Source organism: Taudactylus pleione, unplaced genomic scaffold, assembly GCF_031769625.1.
Source record: "Taudactylus pleione unplaced genomic scaffold, aTauple2 ptg000344l, whole genome shotgun sequence".
Classification (NCBI taxonomy): Eukaryota; Metazoa; Chordata; class Amphibia; order Anura; family Myobatrachidae; genus Taudactylus; species Taudactylus pleione.
The window spans coordinates 664,012-684,722 of NW_028284745.1; the positions used below are offsets into that span (position 1 = coordinate 664,012).

General features: G+C 45.8%; 1 protein-coding gene across 3 annotated transcripts in view; it reads right to left on the reverse strand.

Moving 5' to 3' along the window:
• The window catches only part of GDPD5 (glycerophosphodiester phosphodiesterase domain containing 5), a 245,371-nt gene that overhangs the window by 26,082 nt on the left and 198,578 nt on the right, over positions 1 to 20,711 (reverse strand). For all 3 annotated transcript variants that reach the window (XM_088444013.1, XM_088444016.1, XM_088444014.1), the window contains exons 10-13: positions 17,234 to 17,384; positions 11,486 to 11,707; positions 10,196 to 10,353; positions 7,573 to 7,720 (exon numbers count right to left, since the gene is read on the reverse strand). In XM_088444013.1, the coding sequence (XP_088300139.1) occupies positions 7,573 to 7,720; positions 10,196 to 10,353; positions 11,486 to 11,707; positions 17,234 to 17,384 (679 nt within the window). The remainder of the gene's footprint in view (positions 1 to 7,572; positions 7,721 to 10,195; positions 10,354 to 11,485; positions 11,708 to 17,233; positions 17,385 to 20,711) is intronic.

A 20,711-nucleotide genomic window follows, 5' to 3' on the forward strand; every position in this document is an offset into this window, starting at 1 on the left:
TAGGGAGCAGAGCAGTGATGATATTAGTGATGTAGCTGTGACTAGTGTATAGTGCATGTGTGGAGGAAGGATTAGGTGTAGGACACAGTAATGTATGACAATAGGGAGTTGAGCAGTGATGATATTAGTGATGTAGATGTCACTAGTGTATAGAGCATGTGTGGAGGAAGGATTAGGTGTAGGACACAGTAATGTATGACACAAGGGAGCTGAGCAGTGATGATATTAGTGATGTAGATGTCACTAGTGTATAGAGCATGTGTGGAGGAAGGATCAGGTGTAGGACACAGTAATGTATGACACAAGGGAGCAGAGCAGTGATGATATTAGTGATGTAGCTGTCACTAGTGTATAGAGCATGTGTGGAGGAAGGATTAGGTGTATGACACAGTAATGTATGACAATAGGGAGCAGAGCAGTGATGATATTAGTGATGTAGATGTCACTAGTGTATAAGCGCATGTGTGGAGGAAGGATTAGGTGTATGACAGTAATGTATGATACAAGGGAGCTGAGCAGTGATGATATTAGTGATGTAGCTGTCACTTGTGTATAGAGCATGTGTGGAGGAAGGATTAGGTGTATGACACAGTAATGTATGACAATAGGGAGCTGAGCAGTGATGATATTAGTGATGTAGTCAGTAATGTATGACAATAGGGAGCAGAGCAGTGATGATATTAGTGATGTAGCTGTCACTAGTGTATAGAGCATGTGTGGAGGAAGGATTAGGTGTATGACACAGTAATGTATGACACAAGGGAGCAGAGCAGTGATGATATTAGTGATGTAGATGTCACTAGTGTATAGAGCATGTGTGGAGGAAGGATTAGGTGTATGACACAGTAATGTATGACAATAGGGATCAGAGCAGTGATGATATTAGTGATGTAGCTGTCACTAGTGTATAGAGCATGTGTGGAGGAAGGATTAGATGTATGACACAGTAATGTATGACAATAGGGAGCAGAGCAGTGATGATATTAGTGATGTAGCTGTCACTAGTGTATAAAGCATGTGTGGAGGAAGGATTAGGTGTATGACAGTAATGTATGACAATAGGGAGCAGAGCAGTGATGATATTAGTGATGTAGTCAGTAATGTATGACAATAGGGAGCAGAGCAGTGATGATATTAGTGATGTAGGTGTCACTAGTGTATAGAGCATGTGTGGAGGAAGGATTAGGTGTATGACACAGTAATGTATGACAGTAGGGAGCAGAGCAGTGATGATATCAGTGATGTAGATGTCACTAGTGTATAGAGCATGTGTGGAGGAAGGATTAGGTGTATGACACAGTAATGTATGACACCAGGGAGCAGAGCAGTGATGATATTAGTGATGTAGCTGTCACTAGTGTATAGAGCATTTGTGGAGGAAGGATTAGGTGTAGGACACAGTAATGTATGACATAAGGGAGCAGAGCAGTGATGATATTAGTGATGTAGATGTCACTAGTGTATAGAGCATGTATGGAGGAAGGTTTAGGTGTATGACACAGTAATGTATGACAATAGGGAGCAGAGCAGTGATGATATTAGTGATGTAGCTGTCACTAGTGTATAGAGCATGTGTGGGGGAAGGATTAGGTGTGTGACACAGTAATGTATGACATAAGGGAGCAGAGCAGTGATGATATTAGTGATGTAGATGTCACTAGTATATAGACCATGTGTGGAGGAAGGATTAGGTGTATGACACAGTAATGTATGACACAAGGGAGCAGAGCAGTGATGATATTAGTGATGTAGATGTCACTAGTGTATAGAGCATGTGTGGAGGAGGGATTAGGTGTAGGACACAGTAATGTATGACAATAGGGAGCAGAGCAGTGATGATATTAGTGATGTAGCTGTCACTAGTGTATAGAGCATGTGTGGAGGAAGGATTAGGTGTATGACACAGTAATGTATGACAATAGGGAGCAGAGCAGTGATGATATTAGTGATGTAGATGTCACTAGTGTATAGAGCATGTGTGGAGGAAGGATTAGGTGTAGGACACAGTAATGTATGACAATAGGGAGCAGAGCAGTGATGATATTAGTGATGTAGCTGTCACTAGTGTATAGAGCATGTGTGGAGGAAGGATTAGGTGTAGGACACAGTAATGTATGACATAAGGGAGCAGAGCAGTGATGATATTAGTGATGTAGATGTCACTAGTGTATAGAGCATGTATGGAGGAAGGTTTAGGTGTATGACACAGTAATGTATGACAATAGGGAGCAGAGCAGTGATGATATTAGTGATGTAGGTGTCACTAGTGTATAGAGCATGTGTGGAGGAAGGATTAGGTGTATAACACAGTAATGTATGACAATAGGGAGCAGAGCAGTGATGATATTAGTGATGTAGCTGTCACTAGTGTATAGAGCATATGTGGAGGAAGGATTAGGTGTAGGACACAGTAATGTATGACAATAGGGAGCAGAGCAGTGATGATATTAGTGATGTAGCTGTCACTATTGTATAGAGCATGTGTGGAGGAAGGATTAGGTGTAGGACACAGTAATGTATGACAATAGGGAGCTGAGCAGTGATGATATTAGTGATGTAGCTGTCACTAGTGTATAGAGCATTTGTGGAGGAAGGATTAGGTGTAGGACACAGTAATGTATGACATAAGGGAGCAGAGCAGTGATGATATTAGTGATGTAGCTGTCACTAGTGTGTAGAGCATGTGTGGAGGAAGGATTAGGTGTATGACACAGTAATGTATGACAATAGGGAGCAGAGCAGTGATGATATTAGTGATGTAGCTGTCACTAGTGTATAGAGCATATGTGGAGGAAGGATTAGGTGTATGACACAGTAATGTATGACACAAGGGAGCAGAGCAGTGATGATATTAGTGATGTAGCTGTCACTAGTGTATAGAGCATGTGTGGGGGAAGGATTAGGTGTAGGGCACAGTAATGTATGACAATAGGGAGCAGAGCAGTGATGATATTAGTGATGTAGGTGTCACTAGTGTATAGAGCATGTGTGGGGGAAGGATTAGGTGTATGACACAGTAATGTATGACACAAGGGAGCAGAGCAGTGATGATATTAGTGATGTAGCTGTCACTAGTGTATAGAGCATGTGTGGAGGATGGATTAGGTGTATGACACAGTAATGTATGACAATAGGGAGCAGAGCAGTGATGATATTAGTGATGTAGGTGTCACTAGTGTATAGAGCATGTGTGGGGGAAGGATTAGGTGTAGGACACAGTAATGTATGACAATAGGGAGCAGAGCAGTGATGATATTAGTGATGTAGCTGTCACTAGTGTATAGAGCATGTGTGGAGGAAGGATTAGGTGTAGGACACAGTAATGTATGACATAAGGGAGCAGAGCAGTGATGATATTAGTGATGTAGATGTCACTAGTATATAGAGCATGTGTGGGGGAAGGATTAGGTGTGTGACAAAGTAATGTATGATACAAGGGAGCAGAGCAGTGATGATATTTGTGATGCAAGTCCATGAAAAATCAGATGTCCGAGGGCTTTCTTGGCTTACGCTGCCTAAACCGCTAAAGATAGATCACATCGATGGACTTTATTTTATACCATGTAGAGATTAATACGTATTATCCGGTTTCTCCTGCCCTGATTACTGACGCACAATGTAAGTTCCTCCCTGTTATTACCGTTCCTGTGTCATTTATGTGAGAAACGATTCTTTAATATCAAACGAGACCAATTCCCGGGTAGAGGCTACTTTGGCATGACAATAAATATAGCACAGGGACAGACACGTAACGTGTAAAGTGGAGACTGTTTCACTCATGAGCAACTCTACGTAGCCCTTTTGTGTGTCACCTCAAAGCTAAAGCTTTTTGTGTTGATGTCAGGAATAAAAACGACTGATGTCATCTACAAGGAAAGACCTCGGATAAAGAAAAAAGACTATTGCCGTAAATTCTAAATTGCTCCCGTGCGAAGCCGGGACGGGTCGCTAGTAATACATAAGATAGAGATCCAGTAAGCTCTTGCCATACTTCCAGTCCTATGGACAGCATCTGTGTTATTTAACATTCATATTTTTTTTTGCTTTTACTGTATATATAACATTTATATATTATTCACTTGTCTGTTTCTACGATTGTTGCAGCTTTATTATATATATATATATATATATATATGTGTACATGTACTCCTTGTTGTTAGCCCAGTTTATCTCTACATACTTCTCATACTTACCAGTATTTACAAGATATCTCGCCTACATGTTGCCCGTAGTAACACGCTGTATACCTAGATAACCATCAGTTACTTCTCTGCCATCACCCGTATCCCCCATACTGTAACTCCCGGCAAATCTCTCCACAGTTTCGCAATGTTACTTTTTTCCTTGTTTTACTATTTCCATTCATGGTTTATATCCTCTATTTGTACTATTTATTTACTTCTATCTATTGGCTCCTTTACAGCCACATTTATGCCATCACCGATTATACTGTATATCATTACAGCCACATTTATGCCATCACCGATTATATATCATTACAGCCACATTTATGCCATCACCGATTATACTGTATATCATTACAGCCACATTTATGCCATCACCGATTATATATCATTACAGCCACATTTATGCCATCACCGATTATATATCATTACAGCCACATTTATGCCATCACCGATTATACTGTATATCATTACAGCCATATTTATGCCATCACCGATTATACTGTATATCATTACAGCCACATTTATGCCATCACCGATTATATATCATTACAGCCATATTTATGCCATCACCGATTATATATCATTACAGCCACATTTATGCCATCACCGATTAAATAGCATTACAGCCATATTTATGCCATCATCGATATATCCTTGGCATTATTAATACATTTACCCTCCTTAACCCCCTAGGTCATCAGTGATAGTGCCCCTAATTCCGACCCCTGCCCCCCTCCCCTGCATCCGCCATACACCCTGGATTGCTCTGTTCTTCAGGTTATACCGACATTCCCCACCACTTTCCTGGTTCTTTTTTTACATTTTCATAATTTTTGAATGTATTAAAATAAAAATGAACAAATAAGAGGTAATATATAATATAGATACATTTAATATTATATTAAGTTTTATTTTATTACACTTTGACTTCTATTTTTACTCTTATTTCCCTTCGGAATAACTAATTTTCCCAACATTTCCTTTTATTTACAACCTAAAATTTCTGCTGTTTACATCAGGTCTCCCCTTCTCTGTCCAAACCCTGGATTGCTGTAGAAGGTGCACACGAGACAAGGTGCTCTCTCCCCTCAGTCTCATGTCTGTATCTTCTACGTCACCCCTTGAACGTCCTTGTTTTGCCTGGATGTAGGGTTTTGCTTTAAGCATGGACTGTCTGGCGCTACAAAATTTTATGGCCCTTATAAATAAACATTGATGATGATCACCTCCCTACCCCCATTATAAAGGAATTGTACAGAAGTGGAACGTCGGGTGCGCTCTCTGGTTTGTGTAGGGGAGGAGGTTGAGGTGTGTTGTATAGGTGAGGTGCAGTAATAAATAAATGGACACAAATGTTATAGGCCAAACAGTTTAATGAGTAGTCACAATGCTGCTCCGGGTTGGTCTCTGGTGGTAGACAGTGAAAGGGAACAAAAAGTATTAGTACTGGGGTGTCGGCTGGGGTGTGGTGGGGTGGATCTGCTCGGGGGATGTTGGTGGACCCTTTCAGGAGGCTCCTTACCGTGCGGTTCTTGACCGGCACGTCTTCCTGGCTGGACCTATGGTCGACAGTCTTGTGAGCAGTCTGGGTCACAATGGTCACTGGTATAGATGTATACATATTGGCAGCGTCCCGCACTGGTATGGGGTAACAAGTCTTACCCGCTGGTAGGAGCGCTGGTTATCTGTGTTGCGGCCGATCAGTCCCTTGTGCTGGAGTAGGTGCTTCTATGTCCTGGCGCGGACGTGTGCACTTGTGGATCTGATGTATTAGTTGCAATGTTGGTCCCCTGCCCTAAAGACGGGTGGGGCCGCGCATGTCAGCTGCTGAACTCCACAAGCCCGGTCAGGCGCGAAATGCCGCTTGCTGATGGTGCTTACGGCTGGCCTGGGGTGTTGGGGACCCTTCCTATGTGCGGATGTCCGCAGGGGTTGCTTAGAGACAGCAGGTGATGTCGCTCACTGAGAACAGATGGCAGGTATGTGAGAGGGACCGCAGGTGGTGGTGATTTGCGGTCCATGCAATGGGAGGCAGCAGCGTAACCGATAGAGCTAAAGCTGTGGCTGGATGGGGGTAATGAGTCTGTGGTTCCAACGCGTTTAGCCTTCTTCAAGGAATTGTACAGACAACATGTCCTCTGGTGTGTCATAACTAGTGCGGACGTGGTATGTTAGGTCAACAGTGACCAGGTACCTGGTTCCCGTGGCAGCGTTGTCTCCAGCGTCTTCTTCCAGGTCCCGGCTGTCATGTGACCGTCAGATCTAGCAGAGTGATCTCACGCCCGGCGTTCTGGTAATCCCTAACCCTCCCACTAGTGCCCAACTCCAACCCCCCCACACTTAATCCTAACCTTCCCTCGCAGCCTAACCCTAATTCTCCAGGTAACCCCAGACTGTCTGCATTCTGAGTGTGTCAACATTTCACATTGCAACGTTCTGAGTATGCAGACATGGGGCCTGTCGGCATTCTAGTGTTGACATCGTAAATGTCAACCGTGTGACTGGATCTCATCTATTCTAGATGCTGAAGCAGACCACAAGCAATATAAATATATAATATTATTATTAACAACAGACTTCCCTGCAAGGGGGCGGACAATAGGAATAGGTACAGATGTGACCTTTCTTTACGGTTATTTCAGTTGCGCTAAATAACCCCTCTCGGCGCACCCGGACCAGAGCAATTCGGCTGCGCTGAACTTTTTTTTTTGCTTAAAATGAGCGTACTGGCATAATTACTACACACAGAAGCGACAAAACCACATCACTGGCTTACACTGATCAATGGAGTGTGCGACTTTTGTACATCTGTGTGCGACTGAGACTGAGGCCCCGAAGCAGCGGCTTTGTCTCACGCCACGTACAACTGTGCTTCACCTGTGACTTAGGAATTGGGTTTACACACGTACAAGTGCCGTTAAAGTCGCAGCCCAGCGCCTCTAGTACACGGTGAGCGGCTTTTTGCTGTATCATGCAAAATGTAAAGGAAAATACGGTAAATGCTACTCCTCACAGAGCGTCTCAGTCGCGGCAAGTGTCTCGAGCAAAATGGCGTACGGACAACCAGTAAGTGGGGACACATCTGCGTTCTAATAAGAATAATACCAGTGCATTCTATAGGAGAATCCCTACTTTTTCTAGTTTACATTTGCACCCTCCCAGAGACAAAAGTATACAAATACTCTTTACTGTGAATAAATGGGGGTCAGTCCCTAAGGTACGCTTGTTTTTTTCTCCAACGTCCCTGCAAGGGAGGACTGATGGAGGAAACGTTGGTACTCCCAGGTGCGGTAGTAACGCAGTGGAAGTGGATAATGAAAATAAAGTGCATTCTTGGGATATCTCTGACAGGCGAAGCCAGAAATACAGAGACGCTGTCACTTACCAATAACCAGATGGGGAAAGGCACCTTACTGAGGATATGAGACGCGTCTGACGAGACGGAATGGACTCCGGAACACCACAGCACCGAGTACAGCCAGGGCTCATTCACTATGTACGTGTTCACAGTCAGGTTCTCTGAAGTATACTCCCTGCCGAGGAGACGGAACATGGCGCCGATATTAGCCACAGGCGGTTATGTACAACATAATACAACACACACACTTGCAGGGCAATACATTCCAATAAGAACCGTACACTGCACAGAGAGGCAGAAAGTTATACATAAATAACAGGAGAAAAGGGAATGCTAGAGACTATGGCCTTCATTCAGAGGCGGCCGTACGGTCTACGACCGCCTCGATGTTTTGCCAGTGCGCATGCGCATGAGGGAGCCGGCTCCTTCGTGCGCATGCATGAGACCCGCTACGACTGACAGCGCCAGTCGTAGCGGGTCTCTTTCCAAAGGGGGCGAGCTGTCGATGTTGATTGACAGCTCACCCCGTTTGGAAGGCGGGCCGGGGGGGTGGCAGCCCAAACGGAGGCGTTCCCATGGGAACGCCTACCGTTTGGGGGAGGCCCCACTAACATCACTAGTGATGTCAGTGGAGAGCTTCCGGCTCTGACAGAGCCAGAAGCTCTCCGGGGCTTACGACAAATGAGACCCTACCCTAGGGTCTCGTCGTAAGCCCCGATGGTCGCGATGGTCTCTGACCATCGCGACTATCACCCTAGCGGTCGTTAGAGCTGTGGGTGTAAACCCACAGCCTAACGACCGAAACAGAGGCGGCCGGTCAGGATGCAAGCGGCCGCCCAGTTTCTGAGCGACCGCTTGCATCCTCCGACCGCCTCTGAATGAGGCCCTATGTGCCGTATTCACTACGGAACGCAACTTCGAATGCAATAGCGATTACGCACGCAGTTCAGCTGCGATGACATGCTAATCCACTGCGATCCAGATGCCACCGCAGCATTACATAAGGACGCCCACCTTACCTTACACACATCCGTAATGTTTAGCAAGACTGCGACACCATCGGTACAATCGAGTCCCATCGCAGCCTCACGCACACTTACACAAGCTCTGACCTTACTCAGAAATTGCTAACTTCCACGCACGCCATCAGGCCTCAGGCTGCGTAGGGAATCACAGTTGATAATCTATGCACGCTCCTGCAATGGCGTTGAAACGCACTGGCACGCCTGCGCTATGGCCAACCACTCCCCCACCCCTCTGTTACCACCCACAAGCGACACTTCCTGGCACTCTGCGATGGGTCTGCGTGGTCATTGCGATCGCAGTCCTGATCGCAATGGCCAGATCGCGCACGCACACAGCGATCCATAAGCAGTACGCAACAATCAGCCGATTGCGTGGGTAATAGCAACCGCGTTCCTTGTTGAATCAAGCCCTATACGCACAAGTGTGCCCGGCCGGCATTCAGTAAGGAGGGTTTAAAATGGGAAATATCAACCAGCGTACAACCCTCAGCGAAACGCTGCGCCCTGCACAGAAGTGGCCGTCAGGACGCGCTAATCTACTCGCTGTCACAAATAATTACTTCTAAATCAATGACCTTTACTAAGGTACCGAGAGCAAAGCTGCAGTCTATGCCTGAATGTATATACCACCTATGTACTGTGATTATACATTTCCATCCAGCCCCCTTTATCTTCTCTTCCCCCCCTTTATCTTCTCTTCCCCATCCCCCTTTATCTTCTCTTCCCCATCCCCCTTTATCTTCTCTTCCCCCCCCCTTTATCTTCTCTTCCCCCCCCCTTTATCTTCTCTTTCCCCCCCCTTTATCTTCTCTCCCCCCCCCCCCCCTATCTTCTCTTTCTCCCCCCCCCCCAGCAGTCTGTCTTGGGAAGTTTTGTGCTTCAGACCCATCCCCTTTATTATTAGGTTACGCTTCCCTGGGACTTTCGGATTAACGTTTTCTCCTAAATCCATTTATCAGAGGTAGAGATGGATAGTTGGTAACAGAATGTTGTAGGTTACACAGATGGACATTACACTGGCTGTGCGATCTCTAAGTGAGGTCTGGGCTTCATTGACTGTGCGCATGGCTCCGATGTTACCGATTGTTTCTCTATGGTGGCCAAGTATACGGATGTGAGTAAGGGGAAGTGGGCGTCCTTATGTCAGGCTGCGATCACAATGCGATATTATCAAAACCAAAAGCAGCAATAAATAGTAATTTGGCCACGAGTCCCGAACTCAAATCTCTGGCACTTAAGGGGTTAAAATGGTACAGTTCGGAAATTCCTGTACGAGGCGACCCTGAGAGGCAATACACAATATAAAGCATTAAATGGCAATATCCTATCTATCTTATTATATAAACCACTTCTTTTAGAATGTCCAAAACGTGTAAGTAGCCCCCGGGAGACAGCTTTGGGGTTATAGTGTGAGTGTAGGACTCACTAATTACTGCCAGTAACTGAACAACGTAGACTGACTGGAGCTATTAGGGGAGAATAAGATGGAGTAAAGGGAGAACAAGATGGAGTAAAGGGTGTTACTATTCTGACATTTTACCCATGAAGCTCGATACCCTGTGATGCCCCCCGAATAATCTGACAGTCCCCAGATGTGAGAGCAAACGGACTACAAATGTTCTTACCTGACCTCGTCCTGGGTGACCTCCGTGTACCTCAGGCTCAGTAAGGCAATGCCCCTGTCCCTCACGTACTTAGGATCTCTCTTGATACTTGAGGCTTGCTGAAAGCCTGGAGCCAGCTGCTGTACCAGAGGTCTCTCGTGGTCAGAGAGCCATATCACCTGCGGGAAACAGAGACACCATCATGTCATAACTATCCGTGGAGATTGTGAGGAAAGGACGGCACATGGACGTGCCATAGATGTGCTGCCGTCAGTTCACTAGTCCCCATGCCACCCTACACACACAACGTCTTAATAGATTATACGATACGATGGAGACCTAATTTGCGCCAAGCTAATTAATGCTGAGGTAATATTGATGGTTATGGATTAAGCCAACGCTAGCCGATGGTAATGATTGAACGACAGGATATTGGAGAATTCAGCTAAATACATACAGTGGGCAAATTACACAATATCCAGAACCTGAAGCCACGCAGCTGCATTACTTCTGGTATCACTGGGGCCTATTAATGTGCCAGGCCAACTAGATTTACCAACATGACCAATAATGGCCCCATCCGTCACAACTGGATCATCATCATCATCATCAAGCAACGCAAGCTGCAACCTCTCAGAAGTTCTACCATATAATGTATTCGGCATTGGGGCGTTTATACAATGGTCCCAGAATAAACAATACACTAATCCACATGTTCTCAAACTCTGTCCACAGGATCCCAAACAGTGCATGTTTTCCAGGTCTCCTCACAGATTCACAGATGAGATAATTAGCTCCACCTGTGGATCTTTTAAAATGTGTCAGTGAGTAATGACTACACCTGTGCACCTGGTGGGTGACCTGGAAAACGTGACTTGTGTGGTGTCCTGAGGACCGAGTTTGAGAACTACTGCTAAAAGAAAATCAAATGCGTCAGCAGAGTGTAAGCTCACCTGGTCACAGACACCTTTACTTGCTGTTTTAATGTAATTCCATAAAAAGTGGTTTGTATCAGGATACCCTGAATTGCCCAGCACTGATCGGTAAGCAGGTTGGTGCTTTATGTATAATTAAAATAGTCTGCTGGCAGCAAATTCACCAGGCCCTTTTTAGTATACAGTACCTAGTGGTGAAGTCACGTCACCCGATGTCCACTAATGGCAGGTGATCTCGTGTCCCATTGGGCAGCTTACTGAGTAGCTGGTAAAGTCCCTTTTATCCATCCATATGTGTGGCCAGACCAATACGCCATATTCAAAATCATTCAAACACCTTGTTAAGGTGCACGGTCAACTATACGGCGGAACTCACTTGGTGCTGTGATATTGTAGACTGCAGGACGGTGTGGACGGTAAGGTTGATATAATTCCCATACTGAGGATGATCGGCGGGCAGAGGATGGACTTTCAGTAGGATGGAAGCATTATGTTCCTTCGCCAGATCTAAAACGTCGGCAAGTTTACAAATGGATTGGTTCCCAGCGTCAGTGACGTCCGCTGGAGAAAGTGATGCGACTGTCCAGAAAGGGTCCGTCTAGAGAGTACACAAACAGAATGGTGTTGTATTTATAGGTTTGGGATAACAGTAGTGGTATTCATGGGACACAGCAGATTGTGTATTTCTGGCTGGGAAAGAACCAAAACACAGTATACAAATGTGTCCTCAAACTGTGGTTCTAGGTGGGCCACATAGCGCCCACTCAGCGTGCCAGGGTCCTTGTGACTTTACCACGGTAAGCATACTTTTAGCCGCACTGCTTAAAGCGTCAAAACTACATTACTAACATACACGGACCACTGCGACTTGCGCTACATCTGTGTGTGACTAAGCAGCAAAAGGATTCCAGTACATGGATTGTGCTAATTCCTCTGCGACAAATGCCGCAACCTAGCGGCTTTGGTGCGTATTCAGTGAAATAGTCCCCGCGCTACCTGTGTCGGAGCGTCTCAGACGGGCCAGGCTTCTTGTGCCATAAAGACACTCGGTATACGAGGAGACATCTATATATATTCATGCACTTAGCACCAGCCCGAGTCATTCATAAGCTAGTGAATAATTATTCTGTGCCATCGTAGGAATATCCCCAAAGACTGGACGTTGTGTAACCAGTCTGGAGGGAGGATCTTTAAGCTTTATCAATGGGGAAAACATTTTCCCTTCAAATCTAGAGCGAATATTTGCTACATGCGTCTTCGGGCCGTATTCAATTGGAGGCGAAAAGTCGGAAAAGTTTTGCCTGTCCGACTTTCCACCTACTTCTCCTATTTCAGAGGCAGAAATTTTACGCGCGCATCGCGCTTTTCTCCCTATTCAATTCCTAAACAGGCGAAAACGGAAAACGGCGAATGCGGAACAGGTGGAAAGTACTGTTAGAATTGGGGAAATCAGTCTGTACCCCAACAAAAGATGCACTAACTTAGGGAATCAATGTAGAGGTGTACTAATAGCCCTAATAATAGTGTTTGGGGTACTTAAGTAGTTTAAATCGCTTCTTATTAGTGTCTTTGTAAAAGTGGTGTAGAATGGCGTAAAGCTGTATTTTTTGGTGAAAATATGTACTCCAGTCAAATTTGGGGTACTTGAAAATAGGTGCTAACATATTTTTATGTCTGTAAAGTGAACTTTTTAAAAACGTTAAAAACCACCCTCATACATGCCACCTGCAATCCCCAAAACACCCGGCCCCTCCTTACAGCACCCCAAAAAGTCTATTTCCTAGTTTTTATAGCTGTCCCCCCACTTTTTCGCCCCCAAAACTAAAGAACTTTTTTGGGGTGTTCTGAGGTAATTTTTTGTTGTTATTGTTGATTTGTCCTTTTGGGGGGCTGCCCCAAGGGCTCTGAGTCGTTTCCCCACGTTTACACCCCAAGATAGCGATTTTGCATTTATTTTTTTTCACCTGCTATTCATAGGAGATACTTTTCCGCCTATTACATTGCATTGAGTTTCCGCTTAGGAGAAATCGTCCTGGAATTGAATATGGAGATACTTTGAAAACAGGCGGAAAGTCCGAATCTACGGAAACTTATATCCAAACGGCACTTTTCACTTCTAATTGAATCTGGCCCTAAGTCGGAAAGCGGATCCGTCCCGATAGTGCCCGTACAGAGTCACAGATGTCATATCAGGCACATGCAGGGAGAAGGGTGTTGAAAATGTAGCGGGTGTTCTCAAACGGTGACCGGGAGGCGGCTTAACGCACGCACACAGTGATGGTCTGTCTTATGGGCGCATTATGGGAGTGTCACCAGCGTGTCAGTGACAGTGGCTTTGTACACAGACGCTCCACCGCTTACACAGGAGGCCGTAAACGGAAGGAGAAACAGCATTGGCCATAGGGCTGGTGCAAGTTTAGATGTTACGACCGATGGTGCGTCTAAGGGCGCACCAATCGGTATTTTGGAGTGTTCAGATGCTGAAAGTGGGAGCCTCAGTCCTCGCACAATCGGACACACTGATGTACACAAAGGAAGGGGCTTTGTATCTGTATTTGCAGAAAGTCGCAGATGGGAGAGCGCCAATATACGCAGCTGCGGGAGCTTCTGCGTCCGCCCCCGAATCAGGCCCTTTCTGAGTATTTGGAGCTTGGAATTCAGAAGAGTCCTGTGTAAATCCTTTTAGATGAATACTGTCACAATGTGACACAAGGTAAAGGTCATGTGTATGCGATCACATTAGTTACGGGGGTACTGCGGGAGCAAAAGCCTGAGATCACAGAACCGTACAGAGGGTTGGGCAAACTATCCCACCGCAATCTGCAGAGATAAACTTCAATAAGGGGAAGTCGGTTGCTTAGGAACAAGCCAAATTCTGTGGTGGAGAGAAGTGAGGGAGTCAGCATGGCACAAGCTCTGGATTTCAAGCTTTGTTTTCTTAACATAATTGCGTTGAAAGGTTTGAAGGCTGCAAAAATAACAATTTCTGACACAATAATGATACTGAAACATAAATCTGCATGTACCAAATGGCTCATGATCAGTGTTAGAATGAAAAAATAGAACCTATGAACATACAATATAAATATATAGGTTCTAGAATTAAATGCGACAATAAAAACACTATGAAAATCTTCGCTGGACCTCACCGGTTTGCTGTAGAGAGACAATAACACCTGTAATACCTGCTTTATTCAAAATGATCCATTTCTTCCCCCACATGGTGACATGTTCATGCAACGCACCCTACACAATACATCAACAATAAAGAAGTCATGATTAGCATTACTGCCTCACAGCACGGAGGTCTTGGGTTTGACTTCTACCATGGACCTAGCTGTGTAGAGTTTGTATATTCTCCCCGTGCTGGTGTGGGTTTCCTTTGGGTACTCTGTTTCCTTTACGCTGAAAACACACTGACAGGTTAATTGGGGGATGTAGTTATGAGACCAGCAACCATCTCAATACCGACATCGCGATCCCGACAGGGGATTTAAGATAGGCGCCGAAATACCAATGCCGGAACACCGATCGAGGTAAGTCCGGGCACCCTTAGCGTTAGCCGCAGGGGGAGGGGGGAATGTTAGCTTTAGAGAGTGTAGAGGGGTTAGGGTTTGGAAGGGGGGGGGGGGGGGGGGTTGGGAATAGGCACCCCTAGGGGGGAGGATTAGGGTTAGGCACCCCCGGGGGAGGTTCGGTGTAGATACCCACCTGAGAGGGGTGCGGTGAGGGGGGGGATTAGGCACCCCCAGGGGGAGGTTACGGTTAGGTCCTAGGGGGGGTTAGGCACCACTAAGGGAGGGTTAGGGCTAAGGTGAGGGGGGGGGAGGGGTAGGGTACTTACCTATCATAACATTCTATTGCATGGAGGGGGTTTCTTAGCAGAACAGACCAATTTATATGTGCGACATTTGTACATCTGTGTGCGATTGAGTCTGAATATGCATGCAAACTGCTACGATGCATCGGCCGCAAGTTTTTGTCACGCCAAGTTCCGTTGTGCTTCATCTGCGAATTTGTACGCATTTAAAACTAAATTCCTGTGAGCTAAAGGCGCAGTCCGGCGTCTCTTAACAACCCTTTCACATCAAACTTTTAACCCGGATTATTGTCAGGGTAACCCGGGTCCAGTTTGGAAAGGGTCAATTAGCCGGGAATTCGACCCTAGTACTGTAGCTTCCAGGGTCAAAAACGACCCGAGTACTGGTGTGGCGTGAATGGGGCATCCTGGGTCACTTGTCTAAAAAGAGCTGATTGGCAGCTGTGGAGCAGTCACACCCACATTTTATGACCTCATCTTTGCAAGCCAGAAAAAAGTCCATTTGTAATGACACACAAAAGTTTTGCATGGCTGACAAGGGTTCACTGTGAACAGGGTTTACCCACCCGGGTCCATGATGCAGTGTGAAACGGGTCTGACCTGCTTGTGGCAAAGGTTGAACAGTGTTCAAAAACCCAGGTCAGACCTTTTGGTGTGAAAGGGGTAGAATACAGACTGAGTGGTGTTTCTGTGATGCGAATAAGAAGCAAATTAAAAAGACAAATTTGCTACGCTACACCCGGGAAGCAATCGGGAAGCCGACTGCCTAAATACCGGCAGCCGGCTTCCCGACTGTCTTATCCCGGCAAGGGTGAAATGCTGGGCGTCTAGATGTAGACGCCCGCATTTCCCCGACGCCGGGAGACCGGCGCCCGGCATCACGATCGTAGTGAGGCCGGGCGCCGCGAGCGGACAGCCGCGGGGGGGGGGTTTGGTTAGGGCTCCCGGGGGGGGAATTAGGGTTCGGCACCCCCGGGGGGGACTTAGGTTTAGGTAGCGGGGAAGGGGGTGGTTAGGGTTAGGCACTTAGAGGGGGATTAGGGTTAGGGGGGTTAGATTAGTGGATACTTACCTATCCACGATCGGGATTTCCAGCGCTGTCGGGCTTCCGCTGCGTCGCACTCTGCTCCTGTTGGGCTGCCGCTGCCAGCGGTATTTCATACCCATTCCCTACACCCTGTCGCACCGGGCGCCTCGCACCGTATTGTGTATTGAGGCTTGGTGTGTGAGGGCACATCTGTATGTGTTTGTTTAATTGAGATGTGCGTTCCTTCAATGATTCAGAGATCTTCCTTATTACATTAGAAGGGAATAACTTTCCACACATCTTACTGCTTAGCTGGACTGACTTGGTTACCTAACTCTAGATAACAAATTTCCTCAGTGGTGGATATTGGGGATTGCGCCCACAGGAAGGCTCTGATGCCATCATATCCTGATCCCTCCAGTGTGAACCTGGCACCAGGAGGTCTATAGCCTGCGCTGTCATTGGCTGACTGAGCTCAGCTTCCTCCGCAATAAATACTGGCAACCAATTGGAAATAGGGTTGAAACAGATACACGAGTTTCCATTACCCACATCCATCTGGGGAATGGGATCTGCACCATGGCAACCCTTAAATCTCAACAACCAAGGTCTGCACCTTAGAGTTGAATCCCAGAATACGGTGCATGTAATGGCGTGTGTGCGAGTGTACTTCTCACAGATTCACGTAGATCAGTGGTTCTCAAATTCGGTCCTCAGGACCTCACACAGTTCACGTTTTGCAGGTCACCCAGCTGGTGCACAGGTGTAGTCATTACTCACTGATACATTTTAAAAGTTCCACAGGTGGAGCCAATATCTCACTTGGGATTCTGTGTGGAGACCTGGAAAACATGCACTGTTTAGGGTCCTGAGGACAGAGTTTGCGAACCTGTGACGTAGATGATCACAAATCATGGTCTCGGCAATGTCATATCCACAAAAAGTCAGCCTTGTAAAAAAGGCGCCAAATCTGAAAATATGGTGCGAGAGAAGGCACAAAATAGATCCGAGCTCGCACCAAACATGGCACCGAGATGTGCATAAACCGTGTCTGTGATGGGGCTGCACAGTACCAAAAACTGACTGAATGTAAACAGAAAATTAACAAAATATGAAAAATATAGCCAGGGGCACAATCACCTAATGCATAGAGATGCAACAAAAAACAAAACAGAACATACAATTTATAAATCACAACACAACTGTTCCCCGGCCTTATGAGAAAGCCAAACTGTGCACCAAATACCAGGTCCCTGACAAATATTACATATCTTTACCTTCAGGAACCACTCCCCGGCATTGAGCCTCTCGAGGTCGGTCCAGTTGAACATGGAGGAGGGTTGGTAGAGGAGCTCGGGAAAGGCCTGAGCGAGGTTTGTGGTCCGCCTCAGCGTGTCATCGTGCATAATGAACGGGACTCCATCCAGACTGAGAACACAGGAACAGAACAGAAATGCTCAGCAATGTAGGGGGTTCTCCAACTTGACACCAGACGTTGTAATTGAGCCAGTGACTTTTGCCATGTACAGGTAATGGGAAAATAAGCGTTCAGCACCACAATAGGGACCATATAGTGGCATCATTCTGTGTTGTCGGGGTTAATTAGTACAGAAATACAGTAAGTAATTCAGTCAGTGCTTTCAGTTACTTGTGAGGTAAATCTTTTGCATCCATAGTGCTCCCATTGGCCAGTAAGAACCAATCCCCTTAGGATATATTCTATCAAATAATACAATGCCCACAAATATACGGTAACCCATGACGACCTGCCAGATTACAGTGGTCGTGTTTCTAACGCAGTTTAGAAATGACCGCTAACGTCTACATCATCATTGGGGATGGATAGTGACATCACCAAGGGTGCGCCCAATGTACCAGACACAATTCTCTCAGCTCATCCATAGTCTAAGCAGACAGAAAATATAAACCAATGTCTAGCGTATATTTTTCCCAGGGTTTGGCACAGTTTAACAAACGTAATGTTTTTTTGTTTTTTTTTTAAATATATATATATATTTTTTACAATATCTTTAAGCAAACCCTCGTGTATGTTTGACTATAACCAGAAGTGGTTTATCTTCGTGATGCAGATTGTTTTTTCCCCTTAAGTAAATGAGTCTTTACAGTACACAGACACATTTGCAGAGGTGTAGAAACAGCTCCAGGCTGTATAATGCAAGACTGTACCAGTAGGTGGCGCTTTTTCAAATGGTCAATGTTGTAATCTCTCTTTATTTTGCCAGTGTATTATCTTGTTGGTTAACCCTCCATATTATTTTATGAAGTTTACATGTACGAGGGATGATTGAAATGTTTGTGGCCTAAAGTACAATGGAATGTGCTAAACAGTTCTTATTTTCACATAAAATTTAACTTCTTTTTGGATTACATAACAAGTTTCAAGTTAATAACTGTTTTTCTTTTACAGACATTTGAACTGGACAACATGACAGATTTAAAATTTTTTTTTACATAATTGCTCATCACGCAGTAATCCGCTACCTCATCATAAAGGGTTTAACACCCAGACACTAGGGGAGGCTGCGCCTTCTTACAGCGTGGTTTAGAAATGGGCAACAGAATCCAAACGAGGAAGGGAGATCCCCATCCCGGGCCTCCACGTCACCGTTACCAGACAAGAAACCATTGACAAAATCCATGGCATAATATTGGAAGATCGAAGAATAAATCTGTGTATTTCCCAGGAACGAACGAACTCAATGACAAAGGTCTCCGCTCGATGGGTCCCAAAACTTCCTAGTGTTGAATGTCTCACCATGGCAGAGACCTATCGGGCTCTGTTTGATGCAGATGCTGAGAGGTTTCTTCGGCAATTTCTAACCATGGATGAGACTTGGGTGCATCACCAACCTGACACTAAAGCAGAATCAAAACAATGGAAGCATCAAAGATCTCTTGCTCCAAAGAAGATGAAGTCAATGCTGTCTATCTTTTGGGATGCAGAAGGAATACTGCTAGTGGACTAAGATAATAAGGTAAAACTATCACCGGGATATACTACGCTGAACGTATCAAGCAGCTACGACAAAACAAAAATCAAGAAGAATCGACGTGGGAAGTGGACAAGAGTGGTGCTCTTCCACCAAGACAAAGCTCCAAGCACCATGACTGCCATCCAGAATTGTGTATTCCAACGGCTTGAACACCCGCCTCATTCACCTGATTTGGCACCCTCCGACTACTATCCTCTTCCCCCAAACTGAAGAAAGGGCTCGATGATTTTTTGGAGGGACGATGACGTCATTGATCAGTTTTTGAGGGTACAAGATGCTGACTTCTACAAGACAGGGATATGTATTGCTCCACGACCGCTGCTCTAAGTGTGTACATCTACAAGGGGATTATGTTGAAAAATAAAGCAGATAAGTTGCCTACAAACAAATCCTTGTACCTTAAGGCCGTGAACTTTTTAAATCACCCCTCGTACTGGCCAAAGTAAAGTTTATTTCGCAATCTTTCCCTGCGCGTTTTATACAGTGACGCACAATCACCAGCAATTCTCAATCATGTGCAACTGGAGTGGGACATTGAGGCAAGTTTTTCTTCCAGAAGGAATATAAATGGAACTTGTGCAAATAATGTGCGCAATAAAGGAGGTGGCCTTTCTTGTAGTTTCATCAATAAGCAGAGTTTATGACTTTAGACTGCAAGACCAGTTAATAAGAATCATATATATATATATCCTCTCTCTCATAGAGAGAGAGATATATCTATCTTTGCTACACTAACGAAAGACAATACCTAACATACTGTAAGAGAGGACAGTGTGTATTTAGATTTCGGAAGTATCAGAGTCCTCCACAAATTATTCTCAACCCATATGTCTTCTGGCTCCTGGAGAATCAACATTGCTTTCATATAGGGTCTAGTTTATACTTTGCCATCAGTGAACAGTCTGTCAATGCGCTGATGGTCTCCTTTCCACCAGATGCAGAAGGATGTGAGAAACTGAGAACAGGCTGAGCGTGGGAGCGGACCCCACACAATGCCCCCCAGTCTCCCGTCACATCCATGCGTCTTCTTGGTGACGAGTTAGTAGAATAATAAGAGTGATAACACAAGGGATTTAGGAGAGTTTTTATTTCAAATAAAATATACTTTGGAGAAAAGTGATCTATATAATTATTATCGCTGTGTACTTTTCCTTTTAGATATAGTACATTTGAGAAAATACTTGTTCAGAGGACCCTGTTTGCTTGTAGTTGTACCAGTGTCAGCACGGTGGGGGCAAGGGGTGGCTCGTCCCCCCCAAAACATTTGCGGGGCGCCAGTTGAGCTGCGAATGGTCAGGGGCTGCACAGCACGGAGGGGGTGGTGTAATGTGCGGACCTGGCACAGCACAGAGGGGGTGGTGTAATGTGCGGACCTGGCACAGCACAGAGGGGGTGGTGTAATGTGCGGACCCTGCACAGCACGGAGGGGGTGGTGTAATGTGCGGCCCCTGCACAGCACGGAGGGGGTGGTGTAATGTGCGGCCCTGGCACAGCACGGAGGGGGTGGTGTAATGTGCGGCCCTGGCACAGCACGGAGGGGGTGGTGTAATGTGCGGCCCCGGCACAGCACGGAGGGGGTGGTGTAATGTGCGGACCCCGCACAGCACGGAGGGGGTGGTGTAATGTGCGGACCCCGCACAGCACGGAGGGGGTGGTGTAATGTGCGGACCCCGCACAGCACGGAGGGGGTGGTGTAATGTGCGGACCCCGCACAGCACGGAGGGGGTGGTGTAATGTGCGG